A 21,790-nucleotide genomic window follows, 5' to 3' on the forward strand; every position below is an offset into this window, starting at 1 on the left:
TCATGTCTTTTTTTGGGGCATTTTTTTCTGGGTAGTAAAAATGTATTTAAAATGGTGACTATTTATTGCCATACAAAAAAAAGAAACACTTCCTCCTCATTTAAAATAGCAACAGAAATAATACATTTTACATCGAAAGAAATAAACAAAAAAAAACATGGGAAGGATTTTCAGCTAGCTAGCAGAAGACTCGCGCAGGAGTTGATCACGGTGTAGAAAAAAATGGCATTATTTCTTTGATGATTTGCAAACTGTGCAAAATTCCACGTACTTGTCCGGCAGGCAATTCTCGTGGAATACATGCCGACAGTTGAATGCTACAATATCGTGTTTCCCATTGGACTGTGAACTATTGTAGAGGGATGACTCTTTGGCCAGGATACTCCGTCGACACATTCCACATTGGAAATCATTGGAAATATGAATGGCTTTCTGCTGGGTCCTGTACAGCTTCTCATGCAGATTGAAATAGTCCGTCACGAGGATTTGATTGCAACCATCCTGAATTGTTACCTGGAATTTTCTTAATTAGTTTTTTTTTCATTCTGAAATTTACGACATCAGCAAACAGTAGCGAACCTAGGTTGTATGGCACCCGAGGTCAGAGATTTGTTTGACTCTGTTTAATTTAGGTTTTAGAAAAATGTTGCCAAAAAAAAGCTACAGATAAAGGCTTATGGTAGCCGAGATTTTTTACAGACAACCTCGGAATTCGGAACACTTGATAATTCCATTGTGAGGTTAATTTTCGGAGTAAATACACTCAATCCCGGCATTATGCACCTGACAGAATTATGCACTACAATTATGAAAGTTTGCCTACCATTGGGAGACCCTTTATGAAATCATTTTTGAAATACGCCGGAATGTATACTATTTTGTGACGCGGGAAATTTGAAAACATTTTGCTATTTTTTCAGAATAAAATTTTAATTTCTTTTATTAATGTAAAATTTTTAAATATTCTAATCATTTATTGAAGAACTCTGGCCAAAAAGTACCTACTCTTTGTTAATGCATTTCTATTAATCCGTTGAATTTTTTGTTTTACTTCTTTTACTCCGCGCAAAATTTGTTCTACGTCGATTTATTCAAAAGAAAGCTCCTGCGTGTGTGCAAATTTTCTCAATGCATAATGCCATTTCGCGCGTTTTTTCGGTCACAAAAATGTGCATAATCCCGGGATTGAGTGTAATCGCGTCGAGCGAATTTTATTCATTTCGTCCACCGAGTAAATTTTCTCGAAGCGAAGTCAAAAGGAGTGACAAAGCGTCCCAGGCTTTGCAAAATATTCGAACTCGTGACTTAGATGCTATACCGCAAAAGCACTTTCGCATCATTTACTGTTTACCGGTTCTCAACCGATTTGAACCGATTCATAAATCTCACAAAAGGTTCCCCAAAATAGTTTTAAAAGTAAATAGAATTGATTTTCAGATAAAAATTAGTTATCGGATATGAGCCAGTTCATTATCGGTTCAGAACCTATTGAAACTGGTTCAGTTTTATAGGAAATTCCAAGACCTTTCCAACGAGCCCAGTCACACAATTGTGCGCTTTTTGTTGAATTTACAATGATTTTGATGCCCAAATCTCTCGATAATTTGGATGACATTTTGCCCCATATGCCCTAGGGTGGAATCACCACTTCTCGCCAGTGCCCCACTTCTCGCCACTTTATATTGAAATCGCTATTTCTCACGATTTATGAAATAAATTAGCCACAAAGTTACTTGTATTTTTATTGCTGCTACGTATAGAGTCGAAAAACACTAATTTTTTGTTTTGTATTTAAATGTTTGAGCATTTTTTAGAGGAATATTTTAAACAAGTGCATCGAATCCAATATTTCTTACCAAATATAGTAAGTGTCATGAAACTTTTATCGAACAAAATTTCCGATTTTGAATCAATAATTTGTCTATTGAACATTTAATTACATTTGACGAATACATAAAATTTGTATTTAGTTAGTTAATATTTCATTTTGTATTATTTTTATGTAAAAATGAGTCATGGCGGAAAGTGGTAATATTCTAAAATTGATTCACCACCTCTGTCGCCATAGCTTTTCAATAGGCGACGCTAACTTCACTTCATAGATTCTCAGTTGTCAAATCTACTTTGTTTACTTTCTGCAACAGTCTAATAATTTGATTTCCCAAATATAAGTGAAGAAAATTCATTTAAAGTGAGTAATAATAAGGTGATCTTGAGAAAAAAGAAATGCTGAATGAATTCTTTGCATAATATTGCTCAAAATAATCGAAGTTGAACTTTTCCAAGTGGGTGGCGAGAAGTGGTTACAGAACTGGCGAAAAGTGGTTATTTTTGAATTGTTAATAAAAATCAGTTTTTTAAGTAGTCCAGCGTTAAATTCAAGAACTATTGTTTTTACGAATCTAGAGCCAATACGTCTAAGTAGCTTTGTGTAAAATTTGAGTTATCTGATAATAAGGGGTCAAAAGTTATAATACAATTAATTTCACTTTATCCTAAAAGTGGCGATAAGTGGTTACTCCACCCTACTGAGAGAGAGTCTACTGTATCTAGATCTAGAAAAGGACATTTTCACTGTGATATAACGTTATAAAAATGCACCGCCTCTACCCAAAAACTCCGGGAGCATGGAAGAAGCATCCACACGGCGAGGAAGGCATTCCTGGGCGATCTGCGATCAAAAGATTCTTCCAAACTGAGCATGTTGTTAAGATTACATTGTATTAGAAATAAAGTGTCTCGATACGAATAATAATAATAATAATAACTAACTAGTCAAGACGTTACAAAGGCTTGGATCAATTGCCGTTTTCTCTGTCTAGGTAATTCATTCCAGATAGATACATCTAATACAAAAAGTGAATTGTGGTAAGTGCGGTTCGACGATCTGAGCACAACGAGACAGGAAGGCCTGGTGGATGAGCCAGGCACGAGTAACTCGTCTAAATACAGTAGACTCTCGCTAATTCGGCTCCTTTAACACCAAGCTACTTTTTAATTCGGGCAGCAGTTAAATTTGGAAAGAGTTTGTTGACATTTTTCAAGTTCGATTGTGATTATCGAATGAAGCAAATATGCTCAAATTTGCCATGATTTTTCTCAGTTGTGATGTGATTTTGCATTATTAAGGGGCTTTCATAAAATTAACAATTAATACACTGAAAGAAATCCGAAAAAGTTAAAATAACATTCCGGAAATGTTAATTTTACCCTGCAGTATTGATCCGAAATCTGTGTAAATATTACTCTTTTTAGGTGTATTTGGGGTTAAAGTTACCCTTTTCTATGTTAATTTTACCCTTAAAAAGGTGTAAAATTAACATTAAAAACTGTTGATATATTTTTACACCTAAAAAGTGTTAAAGTTATGAGGAAAAAAAGTTAATTGCACCCTCTTTTTTTCTCAGTGTATGGACATGTAAATTTAATGAGTACGCAGGTAAACAAAAAACCGTTGCATTTCAAAAAATTTCATGCCGGAATTTCTCTAATTCGGGTGACATTTCGGTCCCAAATGCCCGAATTTGAGAGTGTGTACTCAGGTTGTTTAAGTTAATAAAAAGCGGAAAATGAATTCGACAACTGCTTGCGAAGATTTTACCCTACCCCCAGAATCGGAACAATACTAAAATTTGAAGTCGACCCAAAACCGCAACTCAATATCTCTTTTCGTTTTTTCTTTAGAAGCTTTTGTACTGTGTACACTGGGATAAATCCAAAAAAGTTAAAATAACATTCCGGAAATGTTAATTTTACCCTGCAGTATTGATCCAAAATCGGTGTAAATAATGCTTTTTAGGTGTATTTGGGGTTAAAGTTACCCTTTTCTATGTTAATTTTACCCTTAAAAAGGTGTAAAATTAACATTAAAAACTGTTGATATATTTTTACACCTAAAAAGTGTTAAAGTTATGAGGAAAAAAAGTTAATTGCACCCTCTTTTTTTCTCAGTGTATGGACATGTAAATTTAATGAGTACGCAGGTAAACAAAAAAACCGTTGCATTTCAAAAAATTTCATGCCCGAATTCCTCTAATTCGGGTGACATTTCGGTCCCAAATGCCCGAATTTGAGAGTGTGTACTCAGGTTGTTTAAGTTAATAAAAAGCGGAAAATGAATTCGACAGCTGCTTGCGAAGATTTTACCCTATCCCCAGAATCGGAACAATACTAAGATTTGAGGTCGATGCAAAACCGCAAGTCAATATCTCTTTTCGTTTTTTCTTTAGAAGCTTTTGACTGACTGAGAGAAATCCAAAAAAGTTAAAATAACATTTCGGGAATGTTAATTTTACCTTGCAGTATTGATTCGAAATCGGTGTAAATATAACGCATTTTAGGTGTATTAGAAGTTAAAGTTATCCTTTTTCATGTTAATTTTACCCTTAAAAAGGTGTAAAATTAACATTAAAAAATGTTGATATATTTTTACACCTAAAAAGTGTTAAAGTTATGAGGAAAAAAAGTTAATCGTACCCTCTTTTTTTTTCTTATAGTGTACAGATCACAGAAGCTGGGACTGTAAAGAATCTTAGCTAATTTGTTCAGAGATAGAATCGAAACGATTGCTCTAGGTTCGCTTCTGTTATTTAAAAAAATAAATCATGCCTTACCTGAAGGCTGTAGTCTTTGAGTGTCTTTATGAGGGATTTTTTGAGTCCTGGAATTTTCTGGCCAAGCTTAATTTTACTAACTAGCAGTTCTGGATTAATATAGCCAGCAATTCCATCCAGTAACTTGGTCATGACATGTGGCTTATCCAGGGACTCATTGATGAGATCATTCCAGAGATCCATGTCATCATTCTCTTTGCAAAATTCAATTCCCAATTGAACATTTTCCAATTTGTGCAAAAGAATTGACAGGGCCTCCCTTGTATTCCCCATTCGTCCCAGCAAAAATACCATTTCCGGATAGTAAAGTTTTTCCTTGCAGATATCATAAGCCTCCTGAATGGGATACTTATTGGATCTCTTGAGAAATGGCAATAACTTTTCTCTTGCATACTTTGCATACAGTCCTACAATTTTCCAATGAAATTTCCCACTGGGATCTACCCGATCCAATGCATCCAAATATAAATACAAAAAGTCTTCTCTTGTCTCCAATTGAGCCACCACAACATCCGGTGATATTTTATTCTTCTCCAGCAACATGGCAATTGCCTTTTCTGTGTCCAATTGCATCAGTGCCACAATCATTCGATGTATCACCGAATACAGATCGTGCTTCTTAATCAGCGCAAAGACATCTTTATGCTGAAGTTTCAAGTACATGGCCAAAGCCTTTTCGTACTTCTTTTCGTGCGAATAGAGTATTGCCAGGGATTCTAGCAGGACATTCTTATCTTTCTCATTGTAGTGATCCTGAATGGCATTTATCACAGCAGAAGTATTGTATAGCATTGGGTGCCATTCTTTGATCAGTGCCAGAAAGCCCGGCGGTTCAAGTTTAAGATATTCATAGAGAACCATTTCGTAGACATGGGGATTGAGTTTGCAATCGATACTCCTGGGCAGATACATGCTTACAGCCCTTTCGTCAGGAAAATAATTTGAAAGATCAAAAATTAGGATTAGGTAAGTGCAGATTGTTTTCTATAGCTAGTCTCTACCTAATACAATTTTCATAAAAATATGTTTTTTAAGGAAATCGACTACAGGGAGATAATATCAAAAAGATAATTTTTGAGTTAAATTTCTTCCAATGTGTAGAGGACAAAATTATCGGCAAGATTCAGAATTTTGAAGAAAATCGCGACAATATCGAAAATCCTTCATTGAAACGAAAATTTCTCAAAATATTTTGAGATGCGTAGTCTTTCAGGAGATATGAACTGTAATTTTGTTTTAAATTTTACTGGGCATAACTGGTAATGCCCTACAAATTTACATTTGAAATTTAGGAAGATGGTATAAGAGCCCCGTATTCCATAAAATAGGACTTGTATATTATTAGACAGATTAAAAAAAAAAGTTGATCAGGTGAGTCTTGCTTATGAAAAATTCTTTAGTGCCAAAATGTCGTTAATGTTCTAAAATTTAAATTGAATTCCGAAAATTCAAATTCGATATTTAAATTAAACCGATTACACTTTATGAATTATCTTAAATGCGATCATGTATTCAAGCTTGCTACTTCAAAATTTGATCGGAGAATTACATCTTTATGGCTCTGACCGCTCTGACACAACTTTTAGATCAGTAAAAATTTTTATGGCTCCGGCACACCTTTGTGATCAGGAAAATTTCATGAAATCAAGATTCACGTCCTCTTCTTCCTCAAAAGTTAGTTCTTTTCGCATTGTGTTTGGGTGCATACCGGTTTACTACCGTTTAAATTCATTCATAAATAAGGAAACCATTCCGAAAACCGTATGTTTTCGAAATAAACCAAAAATATTATGGTTTTGGAAAAGAAGTACAGTAGACTCTCGCTAATTCGGCTCTTTTAAGATCGGGCTACTTTTTAATTAGGGCAGCAGTTAAATTTGAAAAAAGTTTGTTAACATTTTTCAAGTTCGATTATGATTATCGAATGAAGGAAATATGCTCAAATTTACCATGGTTTGTCTTAGTTGTGATGTGATTTTGCATTATTAAGGGGCTTTCATGATATTTACAATGTATTTGAGTACGTAAACTCAATAAGTGCATGCAGATGAATAAAAAATCGTTGCATTTCAAAAAATTTGTCGCCCGAATTTCTCTCTAATTCGGATGAGTGACATTTCGGTCCCAAATTCCCGAATTTGAGAGAGTTTACTGTAGGAGAGTTAAGGAAAAAGGAAAAAGGACTGTCTTAGATAATATTGACTTATAGGAGAGAAGAGTGAGGTCATCGAAGGCCAGAAGTCGATATCTTATACCATTTGGTCTCTACCCGTGTCTCAAGCTTTCGAAGAAAAAAAAATTGAATTTCTTTTGAGAATGATTGCATCAATTACGGGAGCTAACCGACTAAGTCCACGATACAGTCGGATTGGAAATTTTAAAACCTTTCAAAAAAAAATCCAAATTTAAAGAAATTGGTTGAGAAATGTACTTTCAAAAGGGTTTAACTTTGACCTTCGAAAATTCGATTTCAAAATATTCTCCTTGACTACCTTCAAAACATAAATTGAAAATGAAAAAAAGATCACCTATTTTGGAGTGTAAGGAGGGGGTCACGGGAAAAAAAATAAGAAAATGTAAAAAGGACTGGTATAGGGGTAGGAATTTCCTTACCGAAGACCAAAAGTGGATATCTTTGTGTTTTAGAACGGTGAAAAGTTGATAAAATTTAATTTATATAATTGCTCTCTCTTTGAGTTCAAGCAGTAAGATAAATGTGAATTTTGATTTCATGAAATTTTCCTGATCTAAAAAGTGTACCAGAAGTATTAGGGTATTACTGGGGCAGTTGAAGATACTGATTTTTATGTTTACACAACTTAAACTTAAGTAAACTATTTGTTCACTGGTCAATGAGTTTTCGTCTTCTAAAGTCTAATATTGAAAAAATCACGGTGTGTACAACTACCCCCTCTGTGTCTATTACTGCCCCAGTTTCCCTAGCAATTTTTTTCTGGAATATCACGTGAAATCCGATTTTACGATATCTCCTCAGATTCTAGTTTTTTGGATGATTTGTGATTGTATTTTTGCGGTTTCGGAAAACTTAACTTTGTTTCTAGTGTTTCGAAAGACCTTTCTTTTTAGGTTTCTCCTGAAATTTCTTGGCACGCGTTTAACAAAGCCTTTCAAATTCTTATTAATAATTTTTTTGGGGGTTTTCGCATATTTATTTACTTTTTTGTTGAGTTTATAGACATTATTTTCACTTTTCGTCAAATTTCGAGGTCTGTTCGGATTTCATTACAACTCTTAAAGTTATCCCAGGTTTTCCAGAATGTTTAAATAAATTTCTAAGTTAGTCGGTTTCGCAAAACTTTTCTTCAACTTCTAGTAAAACTTTCTTGGATTATTCAGGTTAACAGATGTTTTTCAAGTTCTTTCTATCAGTAAATTCTTCTCAAGCTTCTGATAAATTTCTTTTACCGACGTTTTCATGATAATTTTCATTTACGATTTTTCAAGGATTCCCGTTATAGGGGAAGGCTTTCAGGCTTCGCACATATTCTGGCTATGGACATTTCATATTTTTCCGTATTCTTTCAATGGATCAGACCTAATTTTTTTCAGGAAATGTGTGACTTAAAACTAGCTCTATTAAACTATCGTCTGTTAAATCAGCATTTGTCGTAACTTCATTTTTGCGATATATACATATTTGGAATCAGCGTAATTTTGTTCATTAAACGTATTTGAGAAAAATAAACGTTTATAAGCCCATTAATTTATTTTTTTTACGATATTTTTATTTTTTTTACGATTTTTTTATTTATGATATTTTTAAATTACGCTTTTTAAATTATAAGCTCAATAAAAATTATTTTAAACAAAAATTATCGTAAGTGCCCTTAATTAAGAAAGATGTATCAGAATTTGTTGTAACTTTTATTTTTAGGGAAGTTACGATAAATTTCCATACAAAATTTTCAGTAATCAACATTTGCCATAACTTCTTTTGCTCGTTTGCGTGGCTTGTAATTTGCAGCAAAAATATAATATTTCTCATTAAAACGTCCACGACCTCTTCCAAATATCCAAAGACAATGCGTATAATGCAACATTAAATCTTTTTAATTCAATATTTGTGAGAAAAAAGTGTGAATAAATCCCTGTCCATCTGTCATTAATTCAAAACAAAACAAGTGACACGACGTACAAAATTTATTCAATAAAATTTATGAAATACAAGTTTTAGGGACAAGGATAACAGTACAATTGACTAATTTTGTGAAATAAAGGCGCTTATTATTACTAGAGTAATTGAAATTGATATAATGCATTTTTGAAAATTATCGTAACTTCCAAGATCCCCATACATTGGAAGTTACGGCTTTATAAACGATGCAAGTTACGATAAAATATTACTGTGTTTCTTCTAACATATATCTCAATATCTCAGCTTTTAAATCATTTTATAAAGATTTTCTCGAGTTAACTTACAGTTTATTAGTGCCACTTTTATTATTTTGACTCAAAAGTATCGCATTAAGGGGCTCATTTTTAAGAAAAATAAAGCTGAACTGAAAATTTCGTCTCCTGAAAAGTTGTCAAAAGGAAGTTACGACAAATGCTGATTTAACTGACGATATTGCTCTATTAAAAATATATAGGTCAGATTCATTGAAGGAATATGGGAAATATATGAAGTGTTTGAAGCCAGAGTGTGTGTAATGGCCTCTGCACACTAAAGAAATTTATATCCATATTGAAGGAAATTCCCTACGCTCGTATAGGAAAAACTCTTCAATATGGACATAAATTTGTCCTAGTGTATAGAAGCCATAAAGCCTGAAAGCTTTCTCTTATTTGACTTTCTCATGAGTTTTATTGGGTATCTCGAATTTCGCACAGCCTTTCTTGTTTTCTCGTTAAATTTCTTGGCCTACTTGGGTTTTGGGAAATTGTTTTTTCGATAATTGTCAGAAGTTTCTGAGTTTAATCATCCCTTCACTATTGATTTTGATTAATAAAAACAGTTAAAATTGTTTTCTTATTGATCGGAAATAATTTTTAAATTCATTCTGACTAAATTGCAAGTTCAGGAATTTCATATAAGAGTAAAAAAATCAAACCTACCTGAGCTGCTGCACCTTGACGAATTTATAAACTTCCTCCTCCCACAGCAACTTATCATTACCAAAAGCCCGCAGACAGAGCTTGGCGGCATCCTCGTAGAGGCCGAGCGTAAGTAAATGATCCAAATAGAGACGCGCCACACTCACCAACGAATACCGCCCTCCATGAACCGATATCACATCCATTGCCTGCTCGAAGCGTCTGGAGAGAAGGGAAGGCAGGAGACATAATAGGATCAATTTCTCTTGCAACAACATTCAATTAACTGAAATATCGCAACATTGCGTTGGAGGCTTTCGCCAATTGTAGTAATATTCTTTGGGCCTTCTTATTGCATCATTTTGAATCTGAGAACACGTAAAACCACTCTGAAAGTGCCTCATGTCCTCAATTGACCGTTTATGGAGGACAATGTGATAACTTTGGCATTTTCTAGCCGTGAAGGCAGTATCAAAGCGAACATCATGCCTTCGATGGATATCTCTGAATGCAGATAACCACGTTCCCATTGAAATATCTTCGCTCCGGAAGACTTTCAGAGAAACTCTTTGGTCTGACAGCTGAGAAATTATACTTCCGGACACAACATATCCCCCTCCAAGGGCATAAGGCAAATACTTATCGCAAAGATCATAATTTTGTTCCTTCCACTGACCGGCTGTTTTTATATGAGCCCTACCATGAAAATACCCCCAATAGAGCCTTGGAATTGGCTGCTGATTGTCTATCCGACTGTAGACCATCTTCAAATTAGCGTGATAAGTCTGCAGATCTTGAAGTAAAATTGCCAAATCTACAAAAGTATCATCATCGCATTTCAGGAGATAATCAAAGGAGAATTTCTCATGCAGTTGATGGAAGCTCTCAAGTAACTTTCTAGTCAAATTGCTGTAACTATCCCAGATATTTTCCAGCAACAATATATCTTTGTGCTTCTTCCTCTCCTCCCTCAAATCACTAATTTCCGATCTTCCCAGCCCTGCAGTGCCAATTGCAAAATAATGCACAACCGAGAGATTTGTCATTTCTTCTTGCCCATCCAGTTCAGGATTAATTGTCTTGTACTTTTTCATCCACTTTTTATACACATCCAAATTGTATGCCTGCATATCTGGTGTCTCCGGACGCAGGAATCCCGTTTCTGAATCATACAGTGGCGTATAGACGGCATTTGCATCATAGGGAATATCTGACTTCCATAGATATCCATTCTTCAGCCATGTCTCCCTAATTGCACTCCTCTGAGGAAGATTTCCCGGTGCAGTTGTTATTAGAATTACCAGAAAGTGATGGGGCTTCTTCGGAGCAGTGAACTTACTCTCCAGACTACCCCTTGAATACTCCCTAAAATTGGGCTTTTCCATGGATTTCTCACTGACAATCATCAGAGTGGTGAGTGTTCCCAGCGTAAAAGCACTTATGGCCACAATTACATTTAGCAAACGACTATTAAATCCACTATTCTTCATTTTTTTCTAATTTAGAAAAATCTACACAGATATACTTCCAAAATACCGCAAAGTGAGGTTATGCAGAACTCTTATGACAGCCAAGGGGTTTTTATCTCATCAAAAATTTATTCGAGAATATTTTTTAACAATTTTTTTTTTGCCATAAAATTTTTATCATAATTTGATTAATGATGATTAAATCATAGGTGAGCAAGAGCCGCTTGAAACCCAAAAAAACGCCAAAATAAGTTTGTCCAGTTTATTTTGACATTGACGAATAATTTTCATTTGACGTTTGTTTCTGTTTCAAACGGTTCTTGCTCACCTCTGGATTAAATATAAGAAAGAAAAAGTTTTAGTAGAAAATTTCGCGAAGGAATTTTACCCAATTTCTTATATATTTTTTTTAAATTTATTGTTATTGATTTTCAGCCAAGGGAATAAGATTATGAATAGACTAAAAAGAGGTTTAAAAATTTTTGAAACATATTTTTTCGATTTATAAAATAGAGAAATACTGTTATTATTCTGTAATCTGTTCCCATAAATGTATTTGTAGGCACGATTCAACAAGGTACCCTTGTTAGGGTACTAAATAGTCAGTGCCCAAGTTTATGCCATCTTATAAAGCAGAGGTGTGCAAGAACCGTTTGAAACAGAAAAAACGTCAAAAGAAATTTGTACGTCAGTGGTCAAAACGCTACTTAAACAAACTTATTTTGACGTTTATTCGGTTTCAACGGTTCTTGCACACCTGTGTTATAAAGTAGTAGTCTTGTTCAATGTTATGGTATTTAAGAATTTCCACTATTCAAATACATTTATTTTTGTAATTCTCAACATTCACAATATTGAAAAAAAAAACAATTTTTTAAGGAGGCACTTGATGGAGAATTTCAAATTAAATTTGAAGACTCACCTCTATAAAACGTGAATAAAATATGTTTTTTTTGTAAATATAACATTAGGGGGAAGTAGGGCACCTTTGAAATTGGGATATTCACCTATTTTTAAATAAAATTGAGCCTTATCGTGATATAATTTAGCTGTACAAACAGATTGAGAAGCTATATTACATAATGAGATGGCTTAGTTCCACTTAAACATAGAAGAAAAATCCCAATTTCAAAAGTGTAAAAGAAGAAGTGGATAGTTGAAAGTTGTTCCGATCCGACTCTGTTTGTCTATTGATCCCAGTATAAACACAGTGTACGAATCCCAACTTTATGTTTCTTTCTAATTACTTTATACTGGGATGAAAGGGACATAGATTCACGAAACGTCATTTAAAATAAAAACTGAAAAAGACAAAAGAGGTCTTTTTCGTTCGCCACTTATTGCACTCCTTTAGAACGTACCTCATTAAATTAATTTTAATATTTAATATTTAAAATGAAAAATCTGGCGGGCCACGCTCCACTAATTTTTCTATTCTTTCGTTTCCTTTGGAACTCTGGGTACCCATGGAAAAACAATATTTTTGAACAATTTAGAATCGATAAAATCCGATACTTGAGTATGATTACAAATTAGAAGGATGTTCAAATCTAGGATATTTTTGGCAGGGACCTAATTAATCCCTTACCTAAGATATTTTTCGTCAAAAATCGTGAATTTTCGAAATTCCGCTTCTTTGCAGATATTGTGATTTTTTTTCATATTTTTAGACCAGTTGTATGAATTCCGATTTGTGAGTTTTTCACGTGAGAAATTCACGGCTCTGAGATCACCTTCAGGTTAAGCTTTCGTAAGAACTTTCATGTGAATTCTTAGATGCCGTAAGTGTTTTACGTGACACTTTTTGTGAAAGCTTCACCAAACGCTTACAGGAAACAATTTAAAACCGCGAGTTTCTTGACCGTTTCTTGAAAGTTGAAAGAACGCTGTGATTTATTTATGTTAAATATTGATGCTCACAAATTATGCCGATGATTCTGACATTTGGCAGCGCGCGATTGTTTTCGGGGAAGCGTTCCCTGTATTTTCCGATAATATGGTGAATTCTGATTGTCCGAGAAGTGCTCGAAGAAATGTCTTTTATGATTTTGAGAAAGTTTAATGTGTCTATATAATAACATCGTGTGAAATATTATGAGGAGTCTGTTGACAAGCAGGAATTTGGTTTATATAATGATTTTCGCCCAATGAAATAGTTTTTAAGAAGACCTGAAGAAGGAGCCATCAAGCTCCTAAACGTTGACGAGAAATAAAGGAGTAGAAGTTAAAAGGTGGAAATCCCATGTTTTCACTCATGGGCGTACCCAGCTAGGGGCAGGGGGGGGCAGCTGCCCCCCCCTAGAAGCGTCAAAAAAATTCAAAAACAAATGAAAAGTAAAAAAATATATTTATACAGCAAAAAATTTTGTTTGACCAGTAAGAAATCCAAATCCTTCCAAAAATGGGCCTAATTTTTCAATTCATAAAGATCGAAACTTTCATGAAAATTCTATTGCTTTTAAAGTTGAAAATTTAGTTACTTCTCAAATTTGATGTTTTACTGCTCATTTGTAGAGGGTTAATACAAAAATGAGCTTATAAAAACTCAAAAACTATTAAAAGCCAAATTGGGGGTGGGGGGGGGCAGGACAAGGCTCTTATCCGTACTGTACTATACATTCAAGAATTAAAAAAAGTGTAAAAATAGGCAAATATTTCGTAACTATTTTTGCATTTTTTTCTAACGTAATTTCGGTAACAAATTTATTCAGTAATATATTTTTCGAAAAGAAGGAAGTTGTCACGTAATCTTTTTCACATATTTAAAGGATATTTAAGAATTTATAACGAACGCCTAAAAATCCACAGAGAAAGTAAAAATATAGTGTTAGGTTAGAATATGTTTTAGAAAAGTCGTATATTTTGGCAGTAACGGTTCACCATATAAGAAGAAAGCAAGTTTAATATAAGAAGAACAAATGACTACTTGGGACACTCTGGATGAAAAAACGAGTTAAGAAACAAAAAACCTCGCTTATCTTGGCTTCTGAGTAATCGATGAGATCATGTTCTATGGGAAAATTATAAAGAACATTCTGGTCTACATTTCACCCATATATCACTTTTCTGTCAGTTCATCCAAATCCTTGATATTTTGGTTTAAATACAAAATTTGTATAATTTCACGAATTTGATTCAAGAGATAACTGAATGGCGTCTCCCAACTTCAGCTCCAAATCGAATTTGCATGCACTCCGAGTTAGCTCACGTTAAGAATCTCACCTACATAAGCCGGTTAGGATTATCTGTCCCTTTTTACAACATAATAGAAAGTTTATTTAATTCAAGCCCTTAGGCATATAAAAGCACAACATTTAAAGTATATTTTCTGAAATTTTCCTTTAAAAATTCTGCTGTAGGGATCTGATTTTCGGAATTCGTAGACCATTTTGAAAAAAAATTACTTTTCGATGGACAAGATTTCTTGAAATAAGTTCATCTGAAATCCAAAAACCAAATATTTGCTGTTAGCTAATGGCAAAAAACAAACGAGCAGTAAAAAATTCAAAATGGGCAGTAAAAAATTAAAAATGTGTAGACTCCATTTTTTTTTTTTTGAAACACTCAATACTTTTTAGCTTTTTATTCACTCACGTCCTCTCTCTACAACGTCTGGTCTCTGTCTGTCGTCTGTCGTGCGCTCGTGAATTGCGCTCGTCCATGCTCGTCCGTCTGTGTCTCCACCTCGCGGAATATTTTTGCAAATACGTCCCGTCTGTTATATGTCCGTTGACCACAAATGAGCAGTAAAATATCTGATTATGGTCAGTAAAAAACTTAAATCTTTACAAAAATGGGCCTTATTTACATATTTAACATTTAAAATAGTTCCATATAGAGTGAAAAGCCCTTTATTTTCCCTTTGCCAAAATTTGGGCGATAATATCACTGTTTCAAAATTTTTTGTTACTGATCAATTTTAACTTTTTACTGCTCATTTATTCAATGCCTTAGCTAATGAGTCGTCGAGAAATGAATAAAGATAGGTGTAATAGTAAAAATGCACTGTGTTATACGGATCGGAAGGTGCTTTATCAGATGTTTCTCGGGTAGTTGAACTAATGGAATGCATCCTTGCTGTAGTTATTTGGTAAAAAGTTGCGAATTATTTCTAAAAATTAATTTTCTGTTTGGCCAATAACATGGGAGACAATGCACTAGTCCGAGGAACACTGATGATCGTTCCTTAACCAATACCTACAAATTGGGCATAGGCTAATCTCTCGTGAAAAGTAAAACCAGTTTGTATATATATATATATATATATATATATATATATATATATATATATAGATAGATACTTTTTATCTCATTTTATTTTTTATGTTTTTTTTTTCAAAACAAAAATTATGTACCCCCCCCCCCCCGCCAACAAAATTTGAGACTTAGCCCCCCCCTAACTGAAATCCTGGGTACGCCCTTGTTTTCACTTCTTAAAAAGCAGAAATTTGGTGTCTTCTTGAGCACTTCCTGGATACCTGAGAAGACATTGGTCATAAATTTTACTCGTTTTAGTGATCAATATCATAAAGAAGCCCTTTAAGATAGAAAATTATTTTATATAGTTGGTAATTTGGGAAAATTGATTTGTCTCCTTGTCGTTATTTTGGGGACAAGAGTACCCATGATATTTCCAATTTTCCAGAGGCGGAAAAATCCTTTCTCTGCAAAATTATCATCTTTGCCCATTAACTAAGAGTTATAAAAGATTCATTTTTACTGAAATTGGTTCGTTGGATATGTTACATGGGTTAAATGTCAAATAAATTATTTTCGTTTTAGGATAATCCTTGACTTATTACTTTTCAATTAATTTAAATTAAATTATTATTTAGTTAATCAAGATTAATTTGCTTGGTGCCACTGAAATACTCTCCTTTTATCAAAAATTGATAAATAAATAAAATGATGTTGTCAAGATGTCATCCGAATACAGTAGAGCCTCGTTATAGTCTATATGTGGTTCCAGATTTGACACTTGGGTCGCACTATACTCCATGTCATTTTTTAAAATGTTCAACGACTTTTAGTATTGAAAATGCTCGACGGCTTCCACTTTCTTTGCGATTGTGGTACTTGTCCTCGCTTTCTTCATTATGGATCACAATTATCACAACTACTTAATAAAATTTGCCAAAAATATTAAAATAATTATGACAACATTAGTGACATTAGCTCTGAAAAATGCGACCGGTTCTAGTGTAATTTTCTCCTTGTTTTCGTACACACTTCACAAGATATCTCCAAAATTACGTAGGTTGCCAATTTAGGGTTTTCGGTTGCCTCAGAGGCCTCTCGACATTTCATTTTTCCATACGTTTTTGCATAGAGGCACTGAATACTATTGACAAGTTTTTTCCTGAAGAGAATTGACTTATCAGTCTGATATATTTCAAAATCGTGCATTAAAAGCTATCTAAAAATACATATTTCATAATGTTTGCCGACATAATACAAGAACTACGAGCAAATTTATTTAAGTCGCAGTGCAATATCTGCAAAATTTTTACAAGGAAAAGTGAAAAATATCTTCACTTTTTATTAGGCTTGATGGGCCCCTGGTTGCCTCTTCGTTATTAAATTGGCTTTTATTTTGTATTAGTATTTTTTTTGCTAATTCATTCTATAATTACAGAAAACAGCTAATGAACTCAAAAGTTTTTTCGGCTCGCTAGAAACATATGGAAAACATAGGAAATGTCATGCCCCTGAAAAAACATAACCTAACTTAAAATCAGTCCCTTGAAATCAATGCTAGATAAATTGTGGACTATAGAGCGAGACTAGAGAAATTTATGTTCATATTGAAGAAATTTGCTACGCTTGTATAGGAAAAACTCTTCAATATGGACATTAATTTCTCTAGTGTGTAGCGATCATAATATAGCGGAAGCTCTATCGCTTCCAAATTGATTTTTTTTTTAAATTATATTTTATTTCAACCTGCCAAAATCGATTTTATTGAGATGCTATGTTCACTGTGCTCGAAATTTGTTCACCTTGTGATTGCATATACAGTCGAGTTCCTCAAATTTGAACGACAGTTGAGTTTAAAATGTAAAATTTGAGGTTATGTGAAGAAAGTTTTGCGTGGAGTGCCATTTTTCTCTGGTATTTCCTCAATATTATCGTTTTATAGTAACTTCCGCAACAAATTTCATTTATTTCACAATAAATTACATTGATATATTCTCTAAAGTTGTTTATCTTAATTTACGGAAAGTGCATTTCACATGAATTCCGTTACGTTTTTGAAAATATCGTTCAAATTTGAGGAGTGAGAAATGTCATCTATACCCCCCAAATGTTCAAATTTGAGGAACTCTACTGTAAATTCATTTTGAGATCTATCGATTTTGCCATTTTTAAAATTATTTTTTACAAGTCACTGAACTTTTATGAAAAATATCATAAAGTTAGACGCAGATATGTGACGATTTTCATGATTTTATCACATTTTACTTCTTCCCATTTTGTTACAAAATTTGAGAATTTATCTTCTGATGGCTAGATAATAACCCCTTGGCATTTTACACAGTAAAAAATTGGAGGGAAAAATTTTCAAATGTTGGTCAGTAAAAGAACTTACCCATGCTCAATGAGCCATTGAATCCGATCATCGTGTTCATAAGTACTGGCCACGACGATATCCTTTGGTGATACTATGAAATATTGATTCTCTTCGATGAGGCAGTCCAAGGAGTAATCATTGCAATGGAATTCTTGGTACCTTCAGAGAATATTTTTTGTTTAAGGGACAAGGGTATCAGCTGTACATGGGCTAACTTACCCTCTCAGAGAGAGACTATCTGTACAAATCTCCACGTAGTCACAGGTTTTGTAGAGCAGGACACTGAGAATGGGCCTCAGAGATTTGTTGTTTTCCAAATCTCGTTCTTTGGGAACTCCCAGGACGACCAATTGATTGGCCTCGAGCGGAGCAAGACCGCACACAAAGAAATCCGTCTGGAATGTTGATACTGGAATGGAGGAAGTGTTAGAAGGGTCATCTGGGATTTGATTTATTGGGATTTTCTAACCAGGATCTACGATGAATCCGGGTAAATCTCTCGTGGAAACCTCTATGCTGTTCCTCTTGCGGATCACACAGATCCGGATGGTGTCCACCCAGCCGATGAGGAGGGTGGTTGAGTTGGACCATCGCAGGTTGCACCGGAAGTCACTGAGTGAGAGGGATTTTGGTTGTTCCCATCTAATGAGTCCCAAAGAGCATCTTTCACTCAAATCGTACACTCTCACGCCCAGAGCACTAGCCCAGGCCACGAACTGATTATTCCATGCCATTGATGAGACATTCCCCTCTGATTCACTGAGAACTGTCGCCTTGAGACTCTTGAGGAAGGTCTTTTCGTAGAGACTGAGCTTATTGTCGCCCACGATGAATTTTCTCCCAGATCCGGATTTGTGATAAAGTGGATCTAAACTGATACTCCTCACTGCCCTTCCAATATTTATTTTTTGATTGTTGTCTTCTGTGCACAGACCACTGATGATGACCATGCCATCGTCAGAGCAAGTACCAATATATTCGCCCTTTCCGTCCACTGAAATCTGATTAACAGCCACCATGTGGTGGGGAACATTTGCCTTCTGACTCACCGTATTGCCTTGATGGTCCAACAGATGAACTTCGCCCCAATGTGTCCCGATGCAGAGGAACTGGAAGAAGCAACAAAAGTTGCGATAACGCATTCGATTTTGGGGACTTTTTTGGCCATTACCTTTGAATGTACAGCAATGCAGCTGATGGTGTCCTTGTTGAGGATGTTCTGTAGATCATTTGACATTCGAATGTACTTGAGTTTGGGCTCAACATCATCCTCAGCACAGCTCTCCGTTTCAGTTTCCTGATCCTCCTGCCATTAGGAAATGCAAGAAAAAATGTCAACAATGGAAAAATCCAGGAGAATTGCCCCATATTCTCCAATGATTCATCAATTGTTCACTTACACTCGTCACCTCGGACATTTCTTGCGATTGCGGACGAATAACTTTTGCAGGAAAAAGGGAAAAATACTAATAAAAACAAGAGATTAAAAAATACCACTTTTTCTGGCGTACGAGAAATGTCAGTGAACTAGTCGAAGGGGAGTTTTCTCTCTCTTTATCAAATGCAGTTTTCGACGAAGTTCCTCAGACACACTAGCCGAGCACTATGAATAGTCGAGACACTAACCACAATCGGTTTTTTTTGCAAAATTCTTATTAACCCTTTAGTATTTAACATTTAACCCATTAGAATAATGTACTGATCTAAAAATACTAAATTTTAAAAATGTTCGTATTTTTAAATCATCTCATCACAGATTAATAGAAGATTATGAAAAGAAAAAAAATTATTACTGAATTAAAGTACTTTATATTTTGAAATCTTGCTATTTTAATTTTTTTTTGAAATTTTTATTTAAAATTTTTGAAAATTCAGTCATTGAGATCCGAATTTCCGAGATTATTTTTGAAAAAAAAACTTACCTTTCGTTGAAGAAGTTTTTTTTTAGAGTTGTTTTATTTGAAGTTAATAAAATCAGTTTTTTTTTCAGTAGATCACATAAACTCGCCTTAAGGAAAGATTGATCATAACTCGTTTTACAAAACGAAATGTGGTGTAAAATACGCTGAAAATGGTAATACAGTGGGACCTCGATAGAGTCAACCCCCGATAGAATCAATCTCTAATAGAGTCAACAACTATTTTTTTTATTTTACGAACTCCTATAGAGTCAACTTGGACCCAAATTGACTTCGATAGAGTCAACTTTTCCATTTATTATTGAACTAATAATATTGTATGACTTTTTCGACATTTAAATCAGTGTTTTGGTGTATCAATGTAACGTTTTTAACACAAGAAAAACAATATTATGATAAAATTCGTATATTAACCGTGTAATCAAATTTTGACAAAATAATTTTTTTCGGTATTTTAAGCGTTTAGTTTTGACCAATTGAAAAATCTCTCATCTTTTCTCACTTGTCTTAAGATTTTTTTTTTATTAAGCCCTATGATCTCGTATGACGTGTTTTCCTGTAATCACAAAAAAAAGATTTTGATGGTGAAGGGAAGTGGTAGAGAGGAAATGAGGGTGATAATAATAACCCTCAGGCTGACTTATTAGGGGGTCATCTGAAGACTTCAAGTAGATATCTGTAACCATTTAGCGCCCATTTTTCAGAACAAGAAGAAAATGAGAAAAATTGGTTTTATTGCTCTTTTTGTGAAGTTTAGAGCCATGAGAGCCATAGTTTATGACATAACAAAAAGAACAACTATCAATCTCTTCTTTCATACAATAAAAGTTTAAAATAAATTCTAATTAATAATGTTAATGTCATCAAAATTTTCAACAATTAAATATCTACCGGAGCTCTTCTAAAAAAAGTGAAAAAAGAAATTTTTAAGACACCATATCCTTATCTTAACATCATGGATGGACTTCAATATTATCACCTGTATAATAATTTTCACTTAAGATACTTACTAATAATAAAAACATTCTGTAAAATCATTCCTTAATCTTCAACTTTTGCCCAAACGTACGACTTTTTTGGACCAGAGGGTGTAGAATTTATGGGTTTAGTAATTGAAATATTCTACTATCGTGTTAAATTTATCAATTATCCAGTACAAACATAATAATCAAAATTTCACATTTTAATTGATTTTTTTCGGGCTCCGATAGAGTCACTGAATCCAATGGAGTCAACAGGCCTGGAAATAATTAGTTAACTCTATCGAGGTCCCATTGTATTTGTATAAAATTCTCTCAAAAATCCATATTTCATTTTTTATAAAAAATCCTTTATTCAAGGACTAATTTTGTCTACTTCAAAGTAATTTTCTAAATGGTCTAGGAAATTCCGAAATCAACGTATGAATTCTTAAAATCTTTAAATGAAAATTTCCGAAAATATAATAGTTCAAATGTTTTACTTTAATATGCTTAATAAATTGTATTTTTTGGTTAGGTTTATTAAGTTTAAAAAATTAGAGAAAATGTGCTTTTTAAGTTTTTTGAACCCACGTAACCCCTTAAGTCGTAAGTTGTAGTAGAGTAGCCTCCTGTTGTTTATCCATTTTCTCTTTTTCTGGGTGACATAAATCCAACGATTTTTTTGTTTACTTAAGAAGTTTGTTGTGGCACTCAATGGGTCAAGTGGTAGAGTACTCTCTCTATGATGCAAGTGTCCCGGGTTCTAATCCCCTTTAGGTCACCAGGAATTTTTCTGGCGTTAAAGGTGTTCAGATTGCATTCAGTGAGCCTCACTGCACTTGATTCCACTGGCATGGGACTGACAACCTCATCCAGTAAAAGAAAAAAAATAATAATGCATGGCTAGAAATCCCCTTGCGGGAAGGCTTTCTTCCTTCACGGAATGTTCTGGCAGCATTATTATTATTATTTTTATTAAGTTTAAAAAAATTAGAGAAAATGTGCTTTTTAAGTTTTTTGAACCCACGTAACCCCTTAAGTCGTAAGTTGTAGTAGAGTAGCCTCCTGTTGTTTATCCATTTTCTCTTTTTCTGGGTGACATAAATCCAATGATTTTTTTTTTTAGTTTACTTAAGAAGTTTGTGAAGTACATCTTTACCTAACTGAATTGACATTCTTCCTGAATATGCACAGGTTCCAA

General features: G+C 34.0%; 2 protein-coding genes across 2 annotated transcripts; both read right to left on the bottom strand.

The window, feature by feature from the left end:
• Positions 1–45: 45 nt before the first annotated feature.
• On the bottom strand, positions 46–19,238 carry LOC129805697 (vacuolar protein sorting-associated protein 41 homolog). Its single transcript, XM_055853779.1, has 8 exons — positions 19,109–19,238; positions 18,880–19,014; positions 18,178–18,817; positions 17,928–18,117; positions 17,727–17,867; positions 9,690–9,890; positions 4,614–5,535; positions 46–513 (listed from the first exon to the last, which is right to left on the bottom strand). Exons 1-8 carry the CDS (start codon positions 19,124–19,126, stop codon positions 229–231), a joined length of 2,532 nt encoding a protein of 843 aa, XP_055709754.1. The 5' UTR covers positions 19,127–19,238; the 3' UTR covers positions 46–228.
• LOC129805711 (beta-1,3-galactosyltransferase 6) lies at positions 9,897–11,226 on the bottom strand. Its single transcript, XM_055853808.1, has one exon. The coding sequence runs from the start codon at positions 11,156–11,158 to the stop codon at positions 9,947–9,949; it is 1,212 nt and encodes a 403-aa protein (XP_055709783.1). The 5' UTR covers positions 11,159–11,226; the 3' UTR covers positions 9,897–9,946.
• Positions 19,239–21,790: the final 2,552 nt, after the last annotated feature.

This window comes from Phlebotomus papatasi, chromosome 3 (genome assembly GCF_024763615.1).
Source record: "Phlebotomus papatasi isolate M1 chromosome 3, Ppap_2.1, whole genome shotgun sequence".
Lineage (NCBI taxonomy): Eukaryota > Metazoa > Arthropoda > Insecta > Diptera > Psychodidae > Phlebotomus > Phlebotomus papatasi.

What these genes read in the sequence shown, in the direction of transcription:
- LOC129805711 (XM_055853808.1), bottom strand. Translation starts at nt 11,158, where the DNA reads ATGAAGAATAGTGGATTTAATAGTCGTTTGCTAAATGTAATTGTGGCC.
- LOC129805697 (XM_055853779.1), bottom strand. An exon ending in CGGATTCATCGTAGATCCTG is followed by an intron (nt 18,118 to 18,177) that starts GTTAGAAAATCC and finishes CCTCCATTCCAG; the next exon opens with TATCAACATTCCAGACGGAT. An exon ending in CAATGGCTCATTGAGCATGG is followed by an intron (nt 9,891 to 17,726) that starts GTAAGTTCTTTT and finishes CCTTCTCTCCAG; the next exon opens with ACGCTTCGAGCAGGCAATGG.